The 25,953-nt window shown below is 44.7% G+C and overlaps 1 protein-coding gene across 2 annotated transcripts in view; it reads right to left on the bottom strand.

Moving 5' to 3' along the window:
• HLF (HLF transcription factor, PAR bZIP family member) overlaps positions 1-25,219 on the bottom strand; it is a 59,801-nt gene extending 34,582 nt beyond the window's left edge. The window contains exons 1-2 of one of the 2 annotated variants that reach the window (XM_032162798.1): positions 24,575-25,219; positions 22,092-22,427 (exon numbers count right to left, since the gene is read on the bottom strand). In XM_032162798.1, coding sequence (XP_032018689.1) covers positions 22,092-22,427; positions 24,575-24,689 — 451 coding nt within the window. In that variant the 5' untranslated portion in view covers positions 24,690-25,219. The remainder of the gene's footprint in view (positions 1-22,091; positions 22,428-24,574) is intronic. The other variant, XM_032162797.2, reaches the window with a different exon arrangement.
• Positions 25,220-25,953: the final 734 nt, after the last annotated feature.

The raw sequence follows: 25,953 nt of genomic DNA, 5'->3' as shown, positions 1-25,953 counted from the left end.
AGACACCAAGTGAGCACACGCTGTTGGAAGAACAGTGCCAAAAGGCTTGTGCAATGCAGGGTTACCACAAACCTTCAATTTTTAATAAACACACTATCGGCAAAGTGTAATACAGTGAAGTCGATAAAACAAAGTACAGCTGTACACCCAGCAGTGGCACTGCTGGGTCATATGGTAGATCTATTTCTAGTTTTCTGAGGAACCTCCACACTGTTTTCCATAGAGTACAGCACTTTAATTCTTGAGGCTGTACCAGGGCCTTCTGTTAATGTTGGTTGTGCTTATTTGTCTGGTTTTCTTTTTCAGCACTGAGGAAGAAAGATCATTCTGAGGGAGGTTCTCCTTGGGTTGTCAAGAGAGACTCCTTTCACATTCCAAAGCGAAATATCTTGGAATTCTGTACCAGTGAGCCCCCTTCTCTCCCACAAAGAATAACCAAAGGGAATGCAGAATTCTAATGAATGAGGCTGGCCTTTTTTTTTTTTTTCTAACTAGGCTGAAAACAGGCTTATTTATTAATACAATGAATGCAAAGTGCTAGGAAGGATTAAGAGCTGAGAAAACAGACTTGGAATTATCTCAATCAGGCCTTATGAACTAAATGCATTTCTTTTTATAAAAAGTTCCCTGAGACCCCCAAGTGAATCTGCAATGTCTAGATTCACATATGAATACACAGGTAAATTTATATATGAATATATGGCAACTATACTGAATTGTTAATTCTGGGTGATAAGAATAATGATGTTTGCCACATTTAAAAAAATTGTTCTACATTTTAAGTCATTCTCAAAGTAATTTTTCAAATGCTTTGTCACAGGAATAATTTTATGCACTATTTTATGCAGCGAACTTTGCTATCTCACCTTGGCAAGAGGGGTGTTATTTTCCCCAGCGTATTAGTAAACTGAGGCACACTAAACTGAACAGGAGAAGCAAATGTGAGGAGGCTCAAGCAACTCTGGATATTGCCAGAGGCTCACACTGTATTTCCTGCTGCGGGCACATAGGGTCTGGGGTACATAGAATGAATTCTGTGCAGGGATATTGAAGGCACTGCAAATCCAGGGATCAATCTGTTCCAACTCTTGAGTCAGTGAACCAGAAGGGCAGCTTCCTGCCAGCTGTACATACCTCTGTGGTGGGGTCAACTGCTCATGGCCTGGTGCTTGGAAGCCTTTAGCAAGGCCAAGTCTGTTTTAGTGCCCCTTATCACTGGCTGGCATGGGGAGACATGCCATTCTGTAAACCAAATCCTGTGCTCAAAGAAGCTATACCCTGACATGCCACATGGAGAGGAGAGGCATTCTCCTGCATCTATTAACCAAAGAAACATAAGTTGACGTTTTTTCAAAAAATTTATATCCATCTGCATCCTCCCTTCCCCACATCCAACATGGAGCTTCTCTACTTACCCAGTTAAAAATGCCAATTAAGAACCTGTGGGATGAGTTTTAAGAACTCTTACAGGTGATCTGGGAACATGCAGGCTGGAGCTGCTGACTTCCAATCATGTCTCTGTGATTAAAGGGTGGAAAATTGGGGGGTCAATATCCACTTTTATTTGTAAGCATCTAAATCCTCTTCTCTCAAAACACTCTTCATTCTTGAATCTTTTTTTAAATTTAACTTTATTTTTTTTGAGACAGGGTGTGGCTCTGTTGCCCAGGCTGGAGTGCAGTGGCGCAATCTCAGCTCACTGCAACCTCTGCCTCCTGGGCTTCAGCGATCCTCCCACCTCAGCCTCCCTAGTAGTTGGGACACCACACCACACCTGGCTAATTTTTTTCTATTTTCGGTAGAGATGGGGTTTCATTACATTGCCCAGGCTGGTCTCAAACTCCTGAGCTCAAGCGATCCACCTGCCTTGGCCTCCCAAAATGCTGGGATTATAGGTGTGAGCCATGGCATCCAGCCTTGAATGTTTACCAATCAGAAAACAGTGAAACTGGCCAGGCGCGGCATGTTTATCAGTCAGAAAACAGTGAAACTGGCCGGGCGCAGTATGTTTACCAGAGAACAGTGAAATTGGCTGGGCGTGGTGGCTCACACCTGCAATCCCGGCACTTTGGGAGGCCAAGGAGGGCGGATCACTTGAGGTCAGGAGTTAGAGACCAGCATGGCCACCATGGTGAAACTCCCTCTCTACTAAAAATACAAAAATTAGCTGGGCATGGTGGTGCATGCCTGTAATCCCAACTACTCGGGAGGCTGAGGCAGGAGAGTCACTTGAGCCCAGGAGGCAGAGGTTACCATGAGCTGAGATTGTGCCACTGCACTCCAGCCTGGGTGAAAGAGTAAGACTCCATCTCAAAATAAAAATAAAAATAAAAAAAAAGAAAAAGGAAAATAGTGAAATGTTCACAAGAAAAACAGCTCAGTGAAGTATTATGAGGAGCCTATCAGCAGGGGTATATCTGCACTTCGCCTCCTCCAAGACCATCCTGACTCACATCTGGCCCAAAGGCGTGCATCATACTATCAGGACCCTTTGCAAAGACCCACCATGTTGGACAAAATTCTGCCAACACAAGCACTCATTTCAAACCATTTCTGATGAAATTAGTATCTTTGTTACTTCATTCACTCAACAAATGTTTCCTGTATATCAACTCTGGTACAAAGCAGCTTCCTAGGTGCTGGAGATAAAAGCCAGTCCCCACCTCTGGGAAACTTGCAAGTCAACTACAGGGAGTCCACAGGGACCTACCAAGGTATCCAGAGTGCTCTGGGAGTTGGGAAGATGGACTTCAACAAACCTTCACCTGTTTTATGCAAAATGAGAACATCTTGCAGGACTGAAGTATTTACACTGGTTTGAGGATAGGCCAAAGACAGGTGCAACAACTTAAATTACTGATTCTCAAAGTAGTCCAGACACAGTCCTTTCTGAATCATAACTGTCCTGCTGTTAGAATGCACCAAGGAAATGCACTGTGCATTGTTTCAGTTAATCATAAAATGAAATTACATTCCCTGAACACTTCCCAAGTGCAGGCAGGGGGTAGATGCCTTATGGTGTTGTTTTGCTGGGTGGCAACTGGCCAGGGCTTACACATCGACCATGGCTAGTACACCAAAGAGATAATCTACACATGAGTAATGCAGAACTGACTCTTGATACTGGCTGTAGATGACTCTCAATCATCAACTATGAGAGTGTTCATCGATCACACAAAGAAAATGTGGCTTTTAAAAAATACTGGTCTTATTTATAAGGGGAAGGGGGAGCAAAGCTCCAAATAAAACTTCTGAACTTCAACTATTTCTCAACACTTTCAGAAGACCTCTTTCAATGTACAGGGTGACTTCACCTTTTCAATAACCTTATCTAACCTCCCCTGGAATGACTAATGTGATTGCAACAGTATTACTCTTTGAAGCAGCACGCTTCTCCCGTCTCCCCCCTGATTAAGCTAATGCATCTATCAGCCATGTGAGAACTTGGCATTATTTTTAAAGTTCATTACCAGCAGGTTTTTGAGACAGGTGGAATGGGTTTCTGTCACCTCCCTTCCGCAGAGTAAGCAAAGACTGTACCCACGGACTGGCAGGAGGCTGTATCCCAGTCCCTGAGATTTTGGGCATCCTCTATGACAAAGGAGGCCTTCCATCATGGTAGGAAGAAGCAGCCTGGCACATGCATCTAGCTGGAAAAGTTTCTGTAAGTCTTGATTGGTTGTTGCTTGGCTGGATGATACTGACGGCAAAAGTAACATTCCAAAGCAGTGAATATAAGACTCTGAATAAGGCTTGGCGCTTGGGAGATCCTTATGGAATTTATGGCTTGGTGTGATGGGGAAAAAGAGTTTATTTTGAACCGTTTGTTATGAGAGGGGTCTATTTCATTGAGAAAAGAAACGTCAGTATTATTCCAATAAATCTTTGTTTTCTAAACATTCAGGTCTTTCCTAAGGAAGGTTTAAAATTCCAAAACCAACTTTATTTACAAACGCAAGTCAAGCTTCAGGTGGCCACCTAGAAGAACAGACAATAGAGGAGCTGAGGGAAGCGAGATTACTCCAAGAAATGAATTATACCACCTCTTTCTCCTAATTCCTCTTTTTGAAATTAGATATTTGTTTTATTAAAGGCAAAACAGCCAACTTGGCCACTGAGAAAAGTGAGATGAGAATTGGAGTAGGGGTGGAGAAAGAGGTAAAGTACAAGGGTGGGGGGAGAAAAGAAATAAAAATAGACAAGTCAGGGAAAACCAAATGGCAAAGGTCCATTTGTTTATTTTAACAGTGTTTGCCATTCCAGGCGGCTTGCTGAAGTTCCTTCCTTCCATGGCTGGCCTTGGACCAACATTAGAAAAGTCTTAGATCTTTGGAAAGAAGATTTGGACAACAAAGTTGTTTTATCTGGGAGGGTAACTAGCTTACTCAAGAGTTCCAGGACTTTGGTTTTGATGTTATTACCTTGGCCTAAGTTTCTCTGTCCCAGGCGGTCCTGGCTCTGTTTACTGATTTTGCAAGAGAAAAGGGTGGCCCGAGGAAGGAAGGGGCGTCTCTCAGGCACCACTGCCACGTTTAGCTGGATCACCTTAGTACCTGGGCACCGTGAAGAAGATGAAGACAGGGGCAAAAGTAAAACATTTTCTAAAGGTCCTATCTCTCGACACTCATAAGAGGGAAACAACACTTCTCTAACTTACTCCCCAAATAGACACCGCCGTGGATGTTCTGCCAAGGAGTGATGCGAAAGTGTGTTCCGAAGTGAAATGTAAGCTTGGCCCAGTGCCCAGCTCTCTGCTGTATTTTGCACAGAGTGCTGCAGGCTGAAGGACCAAAGGAACACATTTCTCTCCACGTGACTGCAAGAGCCAGGCAGCCCAAGCAGATTTCTTTGTGTTAATAAAATGTGATCTCTAGACTGTACACACCAACAGCCCTGGAAAACGTGAGCCAGAAAGAAGGACCCAAGGAAACTCATGGCCCTGGCTGAAAAGGGACTGCAGCTGCCGGCACACTGTGTTGTATCAAGGCAGAGGCATTGCAGGCCTGGCAAATGCAAGTGAGAACACAGCCAGAGATGGAAAGACATGTCAAAGGCTCAGGGGAATGCTGCTTAAGAAATGAAAACAATCCATGGAATCCCATCAAACATGATCCTGCACAAATGTTTACTCTTTCTTGGTGGGCTACAGACCGACGTCCTCAATGGACACTCTCAAGACTTTGGATATACCTGGCATCCAAGGTACCACGTCTCAAAACTGAGATCATTCCAAATATAGCAGGAGCTTGACTCCTAGGTTAAACTGTATATATTCTGGTCTGGTGTAAGGTGTGACAAATACACATATTTCCATACTCTCACCCACAGGGACCCAGGCAAATGCAGTCAACTCTCTATGAACCAGGGCAGCCATGGGAGGCAATCACAAGGAACCCAAACAATCACCATGGGATGGCCTGGACTCTGGGGAGCTTTGCTGTTGTGGGCAGCCCCTGACTCCTTGCTTCAGTGGTTTGGTCTCCACTGGCCTCAAAAGAGATCCATTGCTCAGGGTCTCAAATATATATATATATACACCTATATCTTGGGAAGGGAGGAGGTTCCTAGGCTGAGGAAGAAAGGGGATTAGTGGCCCCTGCTCACTGGGCCCTCTTTCAACATATGACTTAATCTCCGGACTTTCAAATTCACTGTGCCCTGTGGTCAACTTGTTCCCAATTTGAACACAGTGTTGGGGGCAGGAGCTGAAAGGTAGCAGGAGCAGAGCACCAGGACCCAGAGAACTTCTGAACCTCTCAGGTACTGCGCTGGAGAATGCAGAAGTTTACAGGGCTAGAGGGCACCTCTGGTTGGAGAGAGTAGAAGGTCCTGGAAGAAGTCATCCCTTGGTCCCCCTCCCCTGCAGTCGCCCAGTGCCCAGGCTTCCCAACCCTGGGGCAGGCAATCAGCCATCACCAGCTAATTATGGAGCAGCTGGGTTGATGAGCGACTCCCAGGCCCAGGTGAGCCTTCACCTTGGTTAATCTGCAAACCAGTTAATCAGCCTCAGGATAATTGAAAGTTAATCGTATGCAGAGCTCAAGTGCAGTTACTGGAAACAACAGGAAACAGCAGTAGCAAAGGAAGCCAGGCCCACTCTCAGTGAACTCTTTTGTAAATCCCTATAGCCAATGTTTAACCTGGAGCCCACTTCACCCTATTGCCCAACACACTCTTGGATCAAGTCCTTGTCACACAGTTACCTGGATCCCAGGGAGCACACAGTAAGTGCTCAACAAATTGCAACTGGTTATTTCCCTGGTGCAGTTCATGGATTTAAAGTTAGGAGGCTGGAAGGGCTCAGAGACATTTGGCTGGCTATGTTAGAAACATACTGGGGGAGCTGCAAAAAGCGCTACACTCCCCCTCAACCGTTCTTTATAGAAAGAAAAATCCGAAGAGTTCAAACCTTACCAGGAAAGCAGATCAACAGCACAAAAACACAAAGCACGTTCCACAGCTGAGGAGAAAAAAACTTCAGATTATCTGTTCCTTTAGCATGGATAACTGAGAATCACCTTCAATCCTAAACAGACTGGCAAGTTCTCTAAAGCTTCCTTAAAGAAAGTGGCTGCACTTTGATTTTGATTTCAAATATCAAGAATCGTAAGTATGGAGTGTACGGCTGACTGCCTGCCAAGGATGCAGTTTCCCTGGAATCTGCAGCCATGACCTCTGGCCACAGGCAGCTTCCCAGGGTCTGTGGTTTGTGGCTGCCTCTGCTGGGTCAGTGGCACCTACGCCTGTGCTTTATTGGAGTATCCATGGACTTACGTGTTGGAATTACAGCTTCCCTCCACCTTGCAATTCCTGTCTGGTGACCAAGGAGCTGAATCAATAGACTTCCTTTCTTCCATTCTCTCTGTTAAGCTAATCAGAATAAGCCTCCTTCAGAGAGTAAAACATTATGTGCCGGAGGCTCAGAAAACACTTTTCCAGGACATCGGAAGCAACATTGGCCTGAGTCCTTGATCTGCTGCCCAGTAGAAGGACAAGTACTAAAGGATCTTCCCAACCTGCTCTGGCAGGACAGCAAACACCAGGGCACCAGTACTGCCCCACCCAAGTCAAGGGCAGACATCACTAATCAATCACAGAACTCTTCACTGAGTCCAGACCAAGCCTCAGAGCCTTTCAAAATGACTTTTCAGGCACCTAGTAATCCATCAGAGCCAGTTGCAAAAGGAAACCTACTATCACAGGCAGGTTCTACAAACCTGACTCCAGCCACCCAGAGGAGCGGCCAAAGGCCTCCTCTGGCCACTGTCCTTCTAGAAAAGTTGCCATCAAAAGAGCCAGCAGTGGGCCCTGGGGTTTTTTCTTCTGTGGGCTTTCCCTTTTTTTTCTTCATAAAAAAATTATTTTGTCTGGCTAATAAACTACTACTAAGAAATCCAACCGTTGGAGCAATGATTCCAGCCAGATAATTTATTTTCAGGGTTGTTCTGGAATGCTGAACACCAGAGAGAATCTGGTGGTTCCCATTTGGCATGAAGACCATTTTTTAAAGAAGTAACTAGCGTGATTGTTGTTGATTTTTTTATTCCAAAAGGCGTCAAATGTCTTTTGCTTTTCGGCGTTAGTTTTTAAACTCTGTCATCCTTTATGAGTGGCAGAATGTCAGATTCTTAATCCATCTACTACTTGGGTTGGGAGCAGCTCCATTACCCCCAAGAGGCTTTAAATTTTTTTAGACATTCACCAAAATGTGAATGTTAGTTGTCTTCCAGCACATAGTAGTCTTTGAACATGGAGTCATAGAGCTAGAAACAGCACCTACATTTTATAGACAAGAAAAATTAGGCTTTGAGAGATTTGGTGACCTGTCCAGAGACACATAATGCTGACAAACTGGCTTTAGAACCTAGATTGGCTGACTCCACGTTCAGTGCTCTTTGGAACTGGCCTACCTTTGGAATTGTTGCTATGTGTTTTCCATCTCTTGCCGCCTAAAACCCAACGGAAATAATAATGGACATTGATGTAAACTGTTTGGTCAGTTTTCTATTATGACATACTTGTAAGTTAGAAGGACGTAGATTATTCCCATTTTACAGATGAAGAAGTAAAAGCCAGAGAAGCTGAACACCTAAGGTTATACTTGCAATTAATAGCATAGCCAGGACTATGGATTAGATCTCCTGTGTTCCCAAAGCAGCATCACGGAGCTTACAAAGACCCAGTCCAGCAACTCAAAAACCTGGAAGCAAGACTCCAAAGATATTAACTACAAGTGCATTTTAGCACGTGGTCTTTAAATACCAGATTCGGACTCTGAATTGAAACTCACTGGGTGACAATCCGAGTAGGCACAGTCCCACATCCTTTTACTGATAGCTTGTTTAATGTAATTTAACTTGCGTGACAATCCTACAAAATAGGCCACCATGTTCTGGATGAGGAAATGGGGGCTCAGGATTCAAGTGACTTGCTCAAAAGTTTCCTGGCTATTCAGTAGACCCCTGATTCCAAATTCAATTTAGCTTGGTGACTAAAGGGACCCACAATCACGTGCTGATGCTATTAGGACTGTGTTTCTCTGAATATCTTTATCAACGCTTGTTATTTCTGCCTTGAAAATGATTTCATCCTGATCTCCATGGTTTTTGGCCACTGAGATATGCCCAAATTTATTTTTAAGCTGCCTGTAGTCAGAATGGAAGGGCTGATGGAGAAAAAAAGAAAACATACTTTGGCAATGTATTCACAACATCCAGTCCTCTTGGGAACAGACTAAATTCCAGGGACCAATATCATTTCCAATATGAGTTGATTTGCTACAACCACTTACAGTAAGTGTTTAGGACAATGCTGGTTTTAACACATAATGGCTATTGCTATGATTTCATACTGAATTTATCTGATTTAAACTTAGGAGTATTGTGTTTGCTCTTTTATAAAAGGGGAGAGGGACTCAGAGATATTTTTTGTTCTGTTTGTTTTGTTTGAGATGGAGTTTTGCTCTTGTTGCCCAGGCTGGAGTGCAATGGCACAATCTTGGCTCACCGCAACCTCCGCCTCCTGGGTTCGAGCGATTCTCCTGCCTCAGCCTCCTGAGCAGCTGGGATTACAGGCACCTGCTACCACGCCTGGCTAATTTTGTATTTTTCGTAGAGACGGGGTTTCACCACGTTGGTCAGGCTGGTCTCGAGCTCCTGACCTCAAGTGATCCACTCTCCTCAAACTCCCAAAGTGCTGGGATTACAGGCGTGAACCACTGCCCCTGGCCGCGACTCAGAGATATTTGATGGGATAGAAAAATATGCTGAGGGAGCTTTAGCTGAAATTCAACATCCCTCTCAAGAGGCTAAAATCTTGCCTAGTTTCATGCTGATGTACTTTGTAATCCCTCAAGACTGCTGTACCTTTAAAAGCCTTATCCTGCCACACCCATATACACAGTGCACAACATACTGTATCGAGCGAGACCCATGGCAAGGGCCAAGAACCCCGCAGCTGTAATCTAGTTGGAAACCAAAGTCATACCAGGTTAATCTCAATTCTTAAATCGATCAACTTCTAGTTGTCCCCTTTGTGTAAAAACCGTTTTTAGACGTTTCTTCCAAATAATCTACTTTTGTTTTTACAATTTCCTTGTATTTCCATTCCACTTCAGCAGAAGAGTCCATTCTTTCCTATCTGGACCCCTCTCTGCCACGTTTCCCTCTGGTACAGAGAAAGGAGAGTTAAGAAGTATGTATTTGAGAGACTCACACTAAGGAGAGCAGAAGGCCAAGGAGTTTTGTGACCATTGAAAACCCATTATCCTGCCTCCACGTCACTCAAGAGCCCATCAACAACAACTAGAGGACAGCCAGTTCACTACTTTATGGCCCAGAAGGGTCACCAAGGGTAAAAAGAAGAAACCTAAAACACAAATCTGGCAGCATGTTGGAAAGGCTCTAGAGCACCAAAGGAAATGTATTCTAAATTCCCTTTCACCCCTACCCACTCAAGATCTTCCAGGCATAGCACCAGAAGACATATGCAGGCACAGCAGGGCATATGGAGATGGAAGACACAGCCAGGGCCTGCAGGGCATACATCTATTCAAAGAGCTATCCAAGAAAGCAGGCAGTTACACTGTGATGTGCTAGGGTGATAGGACCACAAATGGTGTTTGAGGTGGGAAGTATCTTCTCACAGGTGTGAAAACACAGGGTGCTCACCTGCTGTATCTCTTCATGATCCTTTCTTCCCTGCAATAACTCAAAAGCAGTCTCCAGGCCATCACTGCTATAGCATTGCTGTAACACAAGATGTGTTCCTACTTAAGAGTGTCCATAAAATAGCCACGGAGGTGGAAGAAGAGAAGGAATAGTAATTGTAGAATAAAAATAAAACTGCTGAAAGCTGCCATTTATATACTGAGCACTGTTCTAAGTGCTGTACATGTATCATCTCATTTACTTCTCCAGGAATCCTCTGAAGCAGGTATCAGCACCCTCACTTACAATGGAGGGAACAAATGCAGAAGAGTTATATGGCTGGTAGATCCCACCACCTTTGCGGGTTGGCCGATGACATCCTCTCTGGTGGCAGGTAAACGAATGAAAATAATATTTTGGTTCCATATACTTATATGAAAATTTAATTTTAAAGATATGAAAATTGAGTGGTAGGGGGGAATGGAGAAGGGGACAGACGGAGATAACTGGCAACAATTTGGTGGGAATGCTAATCTGAATTACTGAAATGTCAGAATGAAAAAAATTCTTTTGCTATTCACTAATATGCACTTGTGGTTCAGGATATTAATTTATATATACACAGTTAAAATCTTTAAAAACGATTTTGTACTCAAGTTAACACTGTGTCCCAAAATTATGTTTGCATAATTAATCTGTTTGGTAATATTTTTTCTTTTTAAATTAAAAATATATATATATATATAATGTAGAGATGGGGTCTCACTAGGTTACCCAGATTGGTCTTGAACGCTTGGCCTCAAGTGATCTTCCCACCTTGGCCACCCAAAGCACTGGGATTACAGGCGTGAGCCACTGTGCCCAGCTAGTAATATCTTTCTTTATAAAGAAGACAAAGATATACATTTTAGTTTAACCAATTCAAGATAAAATAATCATAAAATCTCAATCAATGCAATGCTACTGCCAGGCAAGTGAGAGGGTCAAAGGAGAAATAAAATAAGTAGACCTAAATTGCTTCTTTATACCTAGTTTGCGTAATACTGAATCTTCCTGTCATCAGTCTTCCAGGAAGCCAATAACTAAATATCATTATCTGGCCTAATATGTTTGGGTAAATTTCACTTATAATGTTAAAAATAACTTTTTTGACATGAATATAAATATTATTTTTAAATCATTTAGTTGTCACTGCCCATTTGAAATAAACACGCTTTAGATTTTATGAGGAAAAAAGATACTCACTTCCCCAGGAAGGTGTACTAATACAAAGAAATCAATCACAATGAAATGAATTTTATGAAATTCTTACAAGGTCAGTTCTGCAAATTTCTCTCTTCCTGCCTTCAGGAACTCTTTCAAGGCTTCATTTCCATCTTTAAATTTTACATTACCTACTCTTTCCTCTATAAATCTTTCAATGGCCTTTGGCCTTTTAAAAGCAATACTATTTTGATCCAATACTAATTGGATCTGAGATCTCTGTCCTGTTTTCATAGCTCTCTAGTAAACTTGCCTGCATGGTCTCCTTCAGTGTTACTAATTCAGCCCACATCATAATGACTAAGGTGAATTAAGTCTTCTGTTCAATCCTCAGGGCAGGCTGAGTTTAACTGTTTGCCACTATCCTTAAAATAACCCTTCATATCTTGGGGTATTGAGATTTCTGTTCTGGGTAATCTGATTACTGCATATCTAGACGATCTTGTTCATCTGGTTTGCTGCATTGATTCCCATTGGCCAGGGCCTGGTGGCATCCTTCCCCCAAACAAACCTTTGCTCTTCCCACTCGAATCAATTCAAGAGGCATTTATTGTGTATGAATGGACAGGCGTGCTTAACTCTTTCCATTAAGTGCAGAAGCACTTAGAGAGCAGTGATGAGACTTTCCTGCTCCACTGTCCATGCCTGGGTTCCACAGCAAAGACATCACAGCAGACTGTTACCCAGAGCTAATTAGAAAAGAAAGCATTGCTCTTCCCCACTCAAGGAATTTCTGCCAAAGCATTTATTTCTGCTGATCCATTTATGCAATTTCACTTTCTAAGAGAACATTTTGTCACAGATGATTTAGTGTTGTAGCTCCCTGAAGCATCTTTCTGTGGCATGCACTCATTGTTTTTAGGAATCTAGGGTCTCCCAGGCAAAATTTGAGAGGCAATAGGGTTTAATAGCCACAAGCCATGTCTCATTATAAGACCTCAAATTCCAAAGCATCCTTCCAAAGATCATTAAGGAAACAAATCCCAGATTAAACTTCTAAAAACAAAACTTTTACGAACCCTGTGTGACAGGGGAGCTGCGTAGTTTTTCAGGAAAGAAAATGAGATTGGATGGGTAGTGAGTTAAGAGAGTAACATTAGTTTGTTAAAGTCAGAAAAGAAGGAAAACCAACATTTTAGGAATTTCCACATTCGGTCATGGAGTCTGTACCCACCACAAGCCAATTCGACAGAAACAAACACCATAGTTTCTCCCCCAGCAGACACTCGATTCTGCCAACACTCCTGTAATTGTCTACTGTATGTAGCTGGAGGTGAAATTGCCCACATTGACAGCTATTTTCTATTTAAGTGAACTAGATTGGGTTATGGCAACTCTTTCAGCCTTCTGAAATCTTGGCTTGATATCAGAGCACACTTCAGGGGGTGCTTGAGCAAGTCATTTCACGCACGTGACATTCAGCAGTCCAACCCCCCCAGTCTGATCCCCTCCCACAATGTCCCTTTCCTTTACTAGTACTCCCAATATGAAACACACACACAAACACACATCCCATATCTAAGCATGATGTACAGTTCTGTTTTCAGGGAAGAAGGGAGCCACAAATACAAGGTCAGGACTCAAGAATGCAAAACTGTAATAATGACTCCTTTGTTTCCCAGGAGTAAAATGAATAAGCTAGCCAGAAACTTGGCTAACTAAGTATTTTTAGCTTGATATTACTGCTCCAGGTAATCCTTACAATCAGGTACTATTTGTATCACTGAGACATTAACCTTCCCACCCCCACCCACAAACCCAAACGCACGCATGCCCACGCACACGTGCACGCACACACACACACACACACACACACAAACATACATATAACATCTGGTTCAATATACTTATTTGCAAAGCTAGTAAGCTGTATAAAATAGAGGCATTTAAAAGTGATGAATGTTAATGACTTGGGTTTATTAAAATCTATTTTTCTACTCCTATGAGACCAGGCCTGCTTTTGGACTTTTAAATTCTGAACCAGTCAAATCCCTCAAACTATTTCCTTGCCAAAGAGTGTTTCCCCCAATCACCAAAATTATGGGTTTTATAAATGAAACCTAAACCCTGTGTTTTTGAATTACTTTCTCTAGATCATTAGAACATCGTGTTTTGAAAAGCTGTTTGATGTTCAAGGGAGAGTATTTATTTTCAAAATAATAAAAATAAGGAAATCCTGGCTTGCCAGAGGAAACTATTGTCAAGTTTCTAAAAATGTTTCAAATCCAACCTTGAACTCAAGTGGAAATGTTCGCATGCACTTTCCTGCTCAAAAACCTTCAATGGCTCCCTATTGCCTACTGGATAAAGTTCAAGCTCTGCAGCCTGGTACTCATGAAGCTGTAAGCCTGACTGGCACCAACCTCTCTGACTCATCTCCCTGACTCCTTCATATGAATTTTCTGCACCAGCCAAATTGGATCTACACCCTGTTGCCTAAAACACCCTGTGGGCATTCCTGCCTCTATAACTTTGTGGGGCATTAACCTCTCCAATCTGGCTCTCTCACCCCTCCTTCCGGGCCCGTCACAGGCTACAACTCTTCCAAGAAGCCTCGCCCCAGGCACCTTTGCCTTGAGCAAAGGCTTCTTCCTGTGAGGTCTGGCAGCTCTTATTGGCTATACTGCTCCCTTATTTATTTTTAAAATTTTTATTCATTTTCTTGATTAATCTTTCAACCTCCTCTTTTCAACAGACATTGGAGGCCTCTATATACCCGTCATTTGACACTGAGAACATGCTAGTTTGTCCTGTCACTCATCACTTTGCCTAAAAGTCTTATCTTCCCTACTAAATCACTGTCTCTTGAAACTAGCAGCCAAATTGTACTCTTGTCTCTCTTCCTCAGGGTGCACAAATCAAAACACCAAAGCACAAAGCAAAAACGGATGCTATTTCTGGGACCATGCACATTGCTCTTCGCCTCCTAAAACCTCCTCTGTTGCTTTCTATTTTTAATTTTAGATACAGGGTCTCACTCTGTCACCCAGGCTGGAGTGTAGTGATGCAATCAAGGCTCACTGCAGCCTCGAATTCCCGGGCTCAGGCAATCCTCTTGCCTCAGCCTCCCAAGTAACCAAGACTACAGGCACGTGCCGCCATATCCAGCTAATATTTTTTAAAAGATATTTTGTAGAGATGGGTCTTGCTATGTTGCCCAGGCTGCTCTCAAACTCCTGGTTTCAAGTAATCCTCCCACCTCAGCCTCCCAAAGTCCTCTGTTGTTTTCTAATCGCTGCATCATTTCTTAGAGCAAAGTAACTGAACTGACTCATGGTAAAGGCTTGGCTACTATGTACAGGGCACCAAGCTGGGTCTTTCTTGCACAGTAGCTTTAGAAAGCTCACAAAAACCCAACAAGGATGTTGCTTTGCAGAAGAGATAATCAAGGTTCAGAAAGATTAAGGATTTACTCATTAAAGAACCCCTTGGGGAGAGGAGGAATTATTATTCTGGAATGCTTATGTAAAGTCTTGCTTGCAAGCAGGAGGATAAACTGAACCTTCTCCTTTTGAAACACCATAACATACCTTTATGGTTTCCTTACCCCCAAGGTCACTATATTGCCTTTAAATATAATTATTAATGTCTATTGTTAAAAATTCAATGGTAGCAGCAATTGATTGATCTATTAGCAAACATGACATGGAAGAAATCTAATCAAGAACTTCTTTGGGCAGGGCACAGTGGATTCCACCTGTAATCCCAGCACTTTGGGAGGCCAAAGTTGGATGGTTAGCTTGAGCTCAGGAGCTCAAGACCAGCCTGGGCAACATAACAAAACCCTGTATCTATAGAAAATACAAAAATTAGCCAGGTGTGGTGGTGCATGCCTGTAGTCCCAGCTACTTGGGAGGCTGAGGTGGGAGGATCTCTTGAGCCTGGGAGGCTGAGGTTGTGGTGAGCCATAATTGCACCACTGCTCTCTAGCCTGGGCAACAGAGCATGACCCTGTCTCAAAAAACAAACAAACAAAAAGCTTCTTCAAAATGCATTTTGTTTATTTAATCCCATGAGCCAGGAAGAATGAGTAAAGGGTAGAGTTAGCTACTCAAGGTCACCTAAAATTCAAAGGCTAAGAGAAGGGCAAGCAAGACTTGGCAGTGAAGCAGGGGAGAAATCCATATTTCTTGACCAGTGTTCTTAATTCGCTAGAAGGGAAAAGTATCAAGACTCTTTCTGAGCCCCATGCTTGGTCCTCCCATGGGAAATGAGATGAGATGGTGGTGAAGGTGCTGCTTGCAGCAGCTGTTATTAAGCACTTGCTGTGTGCGAGGCACTGCGACAATTACTCTGCATGCATTGGCTCATATGACCTTCAGCAGTCCTACGAGACAGGTCCAGTGATTCTTCCAAAGTTCCGGATGAGAAACTGAAAGCTCAGAGCATTTAAATGACTTGCCTGAGATCGTGAGCAGCTAATGAGTGGCAAAGTCAGGATTCACACTCAGGTTGTTTTGTTTATTCAGTTCTGGGCTCTAAAAAACATTACTGCTATATTGCCCATATAGACTGGTGTCTCAAACACAGGACATTCTGACAGATATTGTGCACGGTGAGACAGAGGCACCTAAGTCTGAGGGAAATTTAAATTTATAGAAAAACAGTGGTTTAGTAGCTTTAGGACAAGACATTTGCTGGGGGAGGGCCAAATATTATAATCAATATTAGCTGTGACCAATATTCTCACCCACACCCATTACAGAATCAAACACAGGCCCTGTACCTCTCTAATACATTATTTTCTAATTTTTTTCATCTTATTACTTTCTCTACTACCTTCCCTCTTCCCTCCATTTTCATTACTGAGACATAAAAAACGATTCCTGGGTGAAAGTGATTAGTCCTAGTTGGAAGAGAGGTTTCTGAGAAACCTAATAAATCACGGCTGTCTTCCCCTCCTCTGGCTTTCTGCATTAGGATGTTATCAAGGGTTTTTTTCTTCCCACCTCCCCCACCCCCTTTCCTTCTCCTCCACCTAATTCTGTCTTTATATTGCTATTTTTCTAGTCTGGTAGGCACAGTGCTGAACTGGAAAAACTCTGCCAAGACCCTTGGCAGGAGCTGGCCTCCAGGAATCCTGCCCACCACAGCAGTGCAGAGAAGATAGGGGCCTCTGGGCAGACAGGCAGGAGAGAGGGCCAGGTTTGGGGTCTGGCTAGAATGTTGGACAGAACAGGTTTCCCTGGCATCTGAACTGCCCTCCAGAGCTCAGCTTTCTCATGCCAGGGTCAGGATTACAATTGCTTGCTGGCACTTGCTGTCATTCTCCTGGGAAGGGAAGCAAGAGGGAGGAGGAAAAAAAAAAAAAAAAAAAAAGCAAGCCAGCACACCACACAGCGTTGGGCAAGCTCCACAGGGCACAGCCACGTGCCTGGAGCACACGGTCATGCAGGCAGGCAGCCAGGGTTGCCAGGGCTCACACGAGAGCTGGGGGACTGGGCACCCAGACAGTGGCTGTTTCCACATTGGCAAAACAGGAGTTGGTAACCCAGAAGCCATGCTGCTGGGTTAACATCAGGGAAGCGATTCGTCCCAACCCAGAAGGAAGAGAAAGGTCAGGCTGTAAGTGTTGGACATGATGGGAAAGAAAAAAATATGCATGAAAGCATGTCCTATTTTTGCAGAGGGAAGGGGACTGGATAAATAAATCCCTAAATAGGAAACAGGGGTTGGGAATCCAGTCATTCCTTTCTGTACCTCATGCCACTGACACCATAACAGCTGAATGCACCCAGTACTCGTGCAATACACACTGGCCAGACTTGTCACATGCGGTCTTATTTAACCCTGCCAAAACCCCAAGGGAGAGGGACCATTTATAATTTCCATTGTATTGATGAGTAAACTGAGGCTTAAAGAGGTTAAGAAATTGACACAAAGTTACATGGCAAGCCAGGGGTGGGTCCAGTATGTAAACCCAAGCCCCTGAGCCCAGAGCCCACACTCCTAACCACCACGTTGCCTTGCTTTCCAGACATGCCCAAAAATACCTCTTGCCATAGGCTTGGGACTACTATCCTGTAGATAGCGAGCCTGTCCTCTACAGGGATCCGTGGAGAAGATAAACTCTACAAGAAACAGAAAAATGCCTACCTGTCTCCAGAACCATGCAGACCCCCTCCCCTTCAGGATCTCCTAGCCCCTGATGAATGAACAGCACTTCCAAGATGCTTGAGACACCGGGCACAGCTACTATCAGTCATGGCGCTCCCAACCTGCAGACACTATCAGTCTGCTGGACTGGAAAGATACATGAACTGCACGCCCTTAAGGGGAGCTTCACCTCGTAATATTGGGAAAAGTAAGAGAATCCTCTGACCTTCCATAAACCCAGAATCACCTGCACAGAAGTTCCCTCCATCATTACTCAGATTCCCAGGCCAGCGTTTTCCTTCCATACCCAAACCTTCTCACAAGGAAGGTCGGCAGAAACAGAACGCAAACTCCACATTGCAAAGGTACAATGGGTGCCCCCCACCCCCGCTCCTTTTGTGCCACCCACTTATGCCATCCTTTTCCCACACACGACCACATGGAGGGGTTTTCACTTTACTCTCTAAGCAGCCTTCATCACAACCCAGTCTCCGTGCTCAGAACTAGAAAGACAGCCTTCTTAATTCTCGGCGGAATATGGGCCTAACAGTGGTAGGACACCCCCCAGCTATTCAAAGAAAAACCACCAGAGGAAACAATTTCAAATCTGGCTTTACAAGCATGTGATATAAAAATAACTCTGCCTTTGTCTGCTATAGATGACTTTCCCTAAAGGGATGGCTGTCCTTAAAGCAATCACTCAATTCTCATGGCAAACAGATTCTTCTTTTTCCAGTACCCAGCACATATTCGTACCTCCAGGAGAGCACCCCCACATCCCACCTCTGATAGTATCTAAAATGCAAACACTGAAGGCATCAGAATGACTCCTGCCATCTCTGCTGGCCTAGGAACATTCAGGACACTGCACGTGGGTGACCGAGGAGCCCCTGCAGTTAGCTCCGGCCTCCAAGAACCACCACTCTTCCCTTCATTAAGATGTCAGCCCAGAAAGCTTGGTGATCCTACGACAGCCACAACAGGTTTTAATGAATCCCTGGATTGTTTCTTGAAAGAAAACTGTATTTCTTCAGATATTTGATTCATTCTTTGGTCAGACAGTTAGAGGAATAGGGATGGGGTGCTCAAGATAAGAAAGGGGGTGGGGCAGTCATGGTAAATAGCATGAGAAGTCACAAGAATGGGCCAGGTGTGGTGGCTCATGCCTGTAATCCCAGCACTTTGGGAGGCCGAGGTGGGCGGATCACTTGAGGTCAAGAGTTTGAGACCAGCCTGGCCAACATGGTGAAACCCCGTCTCTACTAAAAATACAAAAATTAGCCGGGCGTGGTGGTGCATGCCTGTAATCCCAGCTACTAGAGAGGCTGAAGCAGGAAAATAGCTTGGACCTGGGAGGTGGAGGTTGCAGTGAGCCAAGATTGTGTCACTGCACTCCAGCCTGGGTGACAGAGCGAGACTCCATCTCAAATAAATAAATAAATAAATAAATAAATAAATAAATATTCTCAAGAATGCTCACCTTGTCATTCCAAGACATCCTTGGGGTAGATCTAGAAATGCATACTTTATCAGCTCATGGTTTCATTGCCTTTCAACAAACAGGTAGCACTAACGCCACAACGGAGCATAGCTCAAAAGATGCATGCTGAGTGAATAGCCAAAAACAACTGTTTGATAAACTACTCTGCAATTATCTCCTGATTAGCCTGATGGCTTAGTTTTATCAACTAAAGTGTATAATTATGCTCTTATTAATATTCTGTTTCTTCTTGGCAACCCAATGTCCCCTGACCTTCTTAAAAGTTTTGCCATAAAGCATTGCAGGTGGTTTATCCATTCGTGTGACAGGGTCCTAAAGTGAGTCCAGATTTTGCTGTCCAAATTGAAGTTCTAGATCAGTGATTCTCCACCAGGAGTGATTGTATTATGCCCAGGGGACATTTGGCAGTGACTGAAGACATTTTTACTTGTCACATCTGGGGCAGTGGGGGTCCTACTTGCAACTAGGAGGTAGGGGCAGGGATGCTGCTAAGCATCCTATAAAGCATAAGACACAAGATTTATCCAAAACATTAACAGTGCCAAGGTTGAGAAACACCAATCAAGACTGAAATTATACAGTTCCCAGAATGACCAAGGCTACATCTGTGCTCTTCCCTTCTGAGGACTTATTTTCCTCAAGATTAACTTGGTACTTCTATTCTGGTCACTCCTGTGAGCCACACAGAATAATCAAGAACTTTCTCCTTTTTCAGGTTTGCTTGCAATATCCATCCATCAAGCCAACATCTCTTAGAATTTTATTTTGCATCTTTATAATGATCAACAATCTATGAACAACAGAGTGTTATTTTACCTGAGTTTGGTATTTGAAGATGAGGTTTAACTTTTGTCTTTTTCTGTGAGGACTATCGAGTTTTTAAGTCCAAGAAGGAAATTATGTTGAAGTGTGTTTCCATTATTTAAAATAAGACATTGAAATGGAGAACTCATTTCTAGACCCTCAGTGTTCCCTTTGATCCCAGTGTCTTTCCACCAGAACCTTACAAAATGACATCCCCTGAAACTCAGGAGTGCTTTGCTATGGATTGCACTCTGATTGGGCATCCCAAGCTTCTGAGAGTCACTGATCAACACTGACTCTAATGAGCTCTGACAAATGAGTTTTCAAGCTGCTTCAAATTCTAAAACCCCAATTTTTGACTCTCAGTAGGAACCAAGGTGTGAACACCCAACATGTGCAGTATTGGGAAAAAATACAGTATTCCTAACATGGTACACATCCTAAATTTGGTAGGGGACTGAGAAATACTTGTCAACTGATTACAAGTGTTAGGGTCAAAATGCCCCAATCCAGTAACTACTGGGCAAAATCTCCTGACATTTCTCTCCAGAGGAAGGGTTATGTACAGTATCTAGTTACCTTAAGAAGGTATTTCAGAAGACAGGGATTGAAATAAGTAATAAAAGTTGACACATATAACAATGATCACAATTGCTTTTGCAAATAGAACACTCATTGCTAATCATTTGACCCTTTATACATATCATCCCTAATTTTCACAATAACTCAGTCAAATAGAAATTGTATGCTTCTACGAAAAGGGAAACTGAGGCTCCAAGAAATGATGTTGCTTTCTAAGCTACAAAGTGGTGATTCTCAGTCTACAGAGCCCAATGACCGAGGCACAACTGTGTCTCTCACTGGGGTTCTGTCCCCTTCTCTCCTGGCTGTTTTTCTACTTTGAAGGGTTATTCATTTTGTTGGTTGTTCCTACAAATAAATTGAAGATAGTGGCACCACACATTCTAAGTAGCAGGGGATCAGGATCACATAAAGGCGTGTTTTCCCAAGCCCCCATGGCCTCCAGGGGTGGCTGGAGGCTAAGAATTAATTCCATTCCAGCCAGTGGCCTTGAGTTATAATTCAAAGTGAATTTTGGAGAAGGGGCCAGCACGCAGAGATTTGAAAGGAAGAACTTTAATACGAATATATCGAGGCAGGGGTATTCTCTTCCTCCTTTGCATCATTTCCTGCCATTTAAATTCTTGCTCCGTGTGCCACAGAAATTTCTACAAGAGTCGAGGACACGGAGTTCAGTAACAATCTCTAGCACAAGTTTCGCATTGTCCTGCTTTCTGTCTTCCCCCACAGCTAAGGCCCTCAGCTCTGTGACCTTCCGGACGATTTATCTGGCTGAATCTTTGTTCCTGGTTACCTGTGCACATGAAATTGTCTTTCTTCCTGTTCATTTTGTACTACAGGGTGCTAAAGGCATGAATTCAAAGCTGCTTCAATCTGTGTTTATATCTGAGCATTAGCAGTGGGTTTTGAAGTACTGGTCATTTCAGGTGATATTTTTGTGTACTATTTCAAGATCATTTACAGCTGACCTTGCAGCCTTGTGGGCTCTGATACAGGTGGACTGAGTGTGATGGACAGATGAAAATGAAAAAAAAAAAAAAAGTAAGAACAGTTGGGTTTATGGGAATAGCAACGAGAGAGATGGAGTCTGGTCCTGAAGAAGGCTCAGAAGCACAATCTGAGGGCCTGCTTTTAGATTCTACTTCTTAGCTAATGACAAAACAAGAAGAAAAGGATGGAAAAAAAAATACCTGCCCCACATCCCTACTCACATTTTTTTTTTCCTTCAGGACAGAGAAGAGTGAATATAGGTAAACCAAACCCTATTGAGAGTCTACCTGTTATCTATGTGTTTAGGGAAATGAGGAAAAAAGATAGGAGATGCGATGGAGGCTTAAATTATCCAAATCATTAACTGTAAGTTGTTATTTCTTAAACTGCAGCCCTTGGATCAGCTGCATTAGAATCCCATGGGGGAGCTGGTTAAAATGCATATTCCTGGGCCCTCACTCCAGACTTGCAAAATCAGAATTTCTAGGGGTAGATACAAAGAGTCTGTATTTACCGGACTCTCCAGATGAGTGATATGGATGCTCACTGAAGTGGGAGAGCCTCTGCCAGGAGTGGAGCAGAAGGAGGTTCCTCTCTTAGGATCTTTGCTAAAACTTGAGTGTTAAGAGGTTTATGCTAACTCTACCTTGCCTGTCCCATCCACCCTCCTCCTCCCTTTCTGAAGGGAGAATCTTCAGGGCACTTACCTGGTCTGATGGGGCTCTGCATACAGTTCGGAGATGGGATGCCAGGGTGAAGGGGTGCAGAGGCCCGGCTGCTGAGGTCCATGACCGAGGGGGCAGCTGAGGAAGCTGGCTGCAGCCCGGGAGGGTGAGGGCTGTGGTCATGCTGAGATGGGCTGGGGGGAATGCCATTTTCTGACAAAAACTCCTCCAGGTCCATGTATTCCAACTGGAAAGTATCTCCGTCATAGGGAAGGGTTTTGTCCCATAAGGTAGGCCCCAGGAATGCCGACTGGGGGACTGTCGGGCTGTTACTCTCATCATCCAGCTTCTTTTCCTTGTCTTTATCTTTACTAAATGCTGCAGAAGAAGGGAAAGTTGGACTTAAAAAAAAAAAGAAAGAAAAGAAAAACAATACCACTCTTTTATCACTTTTCCTGGCCTGTTATAAAACTATTTCTCACGAATGGCAGGGTCCTTCTCTGGCTGCTGTCTTTTGTAGATCTAGAGTTAAAAGTTCAGGCAGGACGTGGATCTCTGCCTGTTTTTCAACATCTTCCTATTTACTTTGGAAAGAAGGCACTAGTCCTTGGGGCAGGGCTACAGGCTGATCTAGGATAAAAACCAGAGAACAGTCTCAGCACATTATTTGAGAAGAGTAATAACTTAAACCTAAAATAGGAAAATAACACGTGCGATTAAATACAACTGCTGTCATTTTTAAGAAAACAACAGCCAATAACCAGGCTTGAATTATCTTCCAGGAATTCATCGCAGCAGCAATATGAGGTCATTCAGACTTACAAAGCCAGTGAGTTCGTGGTCTTAATTTTGGTAAAGCAGGAACCTTCCACCCTTCTTTAATATCATGTTTAGAGCACCTACTGGATACCTGGTTCTTTCCATATATTATCTCAAAAATCTTACAATAAATTTGCAAAATAACAATTACCTCCATTTACAACAAAGACTCAGAGGCTCTGAGACTTGAAGGAACTTGACCAATGCCTCATGTTGGCAGAGAAAAATGAGAACTTTCTGAGCTCACATGTGTTTGCTTCTAAAGCCACTGGGGCATACTGATTTTTACAAAAGGAGTTTAAAAAAATACACTGTTTTCTTCCTTCTCCAAACAGTTGAGTATGATCCAATTTACAAAGAGTATGCATTTACAAAACCTTTCAAAACCACAGCTATTGGAAAAGGTGAGTTATTCTATACACTTATGTTGGAAGTATGCAGCTATTTGCTACCTGGAAGTACTGCTCGCCCATTAGGTCTTTAACAAGCATTGCGGATCTTGCCAATTCTAGTATTCAGTCGTGGGTGGAATCTGGGATTAAGGAATTTGCTTCTGAGTTTCATCTTCAGAGAAACACAGCCTCCACTGCCATCCATTAACCCTGTACCATCTCATCTGAAAATCTGACTTAAAACACCCACAGATGCAAAAGCCTGCAGGCAGCCCCTTCCTCCCAAATGCTCTTCCTTAAAGGATAGTTAGGGAGGGGTCCCTGGCTGTCATCTGCAGATTGCAAACTCTTGTAATGCAACAGGTTGTCCTCTCCTAGGAAAGAAGGTGCAAGTACTCCCAAGCTATTTGTAGCCAAATAACCTTTCAGGACTACACTGTGAGCCGCACGGTTCGCATTTGCTACTGTGATACCGAAGGCATGAAATCGCATCAACCCAAATCCGTGGCATCACTTAGCCGGGTTTGGGGCCTCATCACATGTACCCTTCCTCTACCGCTAAGGCCAAGGTTGTCTTGGGAAGGTTTGGGACTTACCAAGAAAGGGCTCAAGCCAGAGGAGGCTCCTGCGCGGTTACACGTGAGCCTGCTCCGCTCTCCCCTCCCACCAGAAAAAGTGCACCGGGAAAGTGTCAGCGCTGGAGGCGTGCACGGCTTCCCGCCGAGAGACCACTCCCCCCACCGGCCCCAGCCCCCACCCCGCTTTCTCAGCTACCCTTCACCAGAAGAAAACGCGTCTTCTCTCACGCCTCGTGAGTTCCAAATACTAACCAGTAACAGAAGCTGTAACACAACCCCAAAACCCAGGCTACGCAGTCAGACCCCCTCCCTCAAGCCGACCCCCGCCCCCTGCCCCGCACAGAACCAAGCCCCAGGGTTTCTCCTCCCCAGCCCGGGAGGCTCTGCCTTCCGCAGGCGGGCTCGCTCTGCGTGCGGGTGTGCCTCGTTCTAGGGAACCATCCTGACCTGTCAAGTTACAGTCCCACCCGCGCAGCAGGAGCGGGACCCAGGGAGGCCGGGTGCCCGAAGCTCTTTTAAATGTAGCTCAGGAGGGGTCCCTCCCCTTTCATGGAGGAGGAGGAGGAAGGGGAGGAAGGGTGCTGGGTGAGCTCCTCAATTTCATCAGCGCGGGGCCGGGGCGCCGCGGGACAGGGCGGGAGCGGGGTGGGGGGATGCTCCAGCGGGCGTGCCCGGCCGCGGAGGGGGACCCCCGGAGCGTCGTCCCTTCCCGGAGCGGGGCCGCGGCAGCGCTCACCGTCTTCGTGGTGAAGGGGGAGCTTCAGCGGGTTCTCCAGCAGGGACCTGAGCACGCCGTAGGGTGGCGGGATAAAGGTGGGATTCAGGGGGAGCGGCCGGGACATTTTCTCCATCGCGATGTACTCAAATGTTTTCCCCTTAAAAAAAGAAATAAGAAAGAAAGAAACAACCGCCCCCTAAAATGTTGCTGAGCTTTTCCTCCGTCCTTTGCCAAAAGTACTCGCTCTCAAGGCGGTGGAGAAAAGGGAAGAAAAAAATGACTTATATCTTTATAAATACATCTGCATAAAAATATATATTAAAAAAAAAACTTTCGGGTTTCCAGTGCAGACGGTCCCAGGAGAGCGCGCCAAGTGCCCGCGGGCTCCCCGGCGACGCGCACGATGCTCTCACCTGCCTCGAACCCCTCGTTTTGCAAAATGTTCAAAATTGAAAAAAAAGAAAGAAAAAAAATGTCGACGGCTGCAGAAGGGCAGAAGGCACCGCGCCGACCCCAGCCCCTAGTGCCAGCACCGGAGGCGGCGCGCCGTCCCACCCCACCCCCCTCCCCGCGCCGGCGGCCGTTGCTCCCCAGCGCTCCGCGGCCCCGCAGCGCCGGGCTCAGCGCATCCGGCCGCCCATGTGCCGCGGCCCTGACAAGAGTGACGTCAGGGCCCGCACCTCGCGCCCATAGGCGTGCGGGGGCGGGGCCACGCGCGGCCCCGCCCGCCTGGCCCGCTCGCCCCGCCGCCGCGTGTTTAGCGTCGCCGCGCGCGCGGATTTTCCGGGACCTTGCAGCACTGGCTGGTTGCAGGGGAGCAGGTGCCAGATTCCCTGGGCCATCAACTTAGGCTTAGATTTTTTTTTTTTTTTTTTTGTCTGGGTGGGAAGAGGAATGAGAAATTTATATCCATAGTTTTCAAACTGGGAATAACCTGAGGAGTTTAAAAAAAATCCCGATGCCCAGGCCGCATCTCAGATCAATTACATCAGAACCTCTGCGGTGCTATCAGGGAGTCCATAATTTTTAAAGCTCCCCAGGTAGTTCCAAAGAGTTGCCAAGTTTGAGATGATTGGTTTAGATCGGATTGAAGGTAACGACCCTTCTCAATATTTCTCCTGGCCCCAGCCAAGCTTAGCGTCTTCTTTCTTGCCCAGTTTCCACCACCACCAAAAAATAACTACTTCCTATAAGTCCGAATGGGATGCAAAAAGCAGAGCGGGAAGCGGAGGACTGAGCTGCTGGGCACTGTTTCCCACGCTGCCGAGAGAGGTGTTAACGGTGGGGGGGCGAGAGGGGGTAGACATTTGCCTGAAACGAAAAGAGGAGGGAGAGACATAGACACACTGAACGAGATTTTAGGAATATTTACTCTGGGTGAGTACAGGTGACTGTGC

Source organism: Hylobates moloch, unplaced genomic scaffold, assembly GCF_009828535.3.
Source record: "Hylobates moloch isolate HMO894 unplaced genomic scaffold, HMol_V3 SCAFFOLD_10, whole genome shotgun sequence".
Lineage (NCBI taxonomy): Eukaryota > Metazoa > Chordata > Mammalia > Primates > Hylobatidae > Hylobates > Hylobates moloch.
This window is presented reverse-complemented; position numbering and strand designations above follow the sequence as displayed.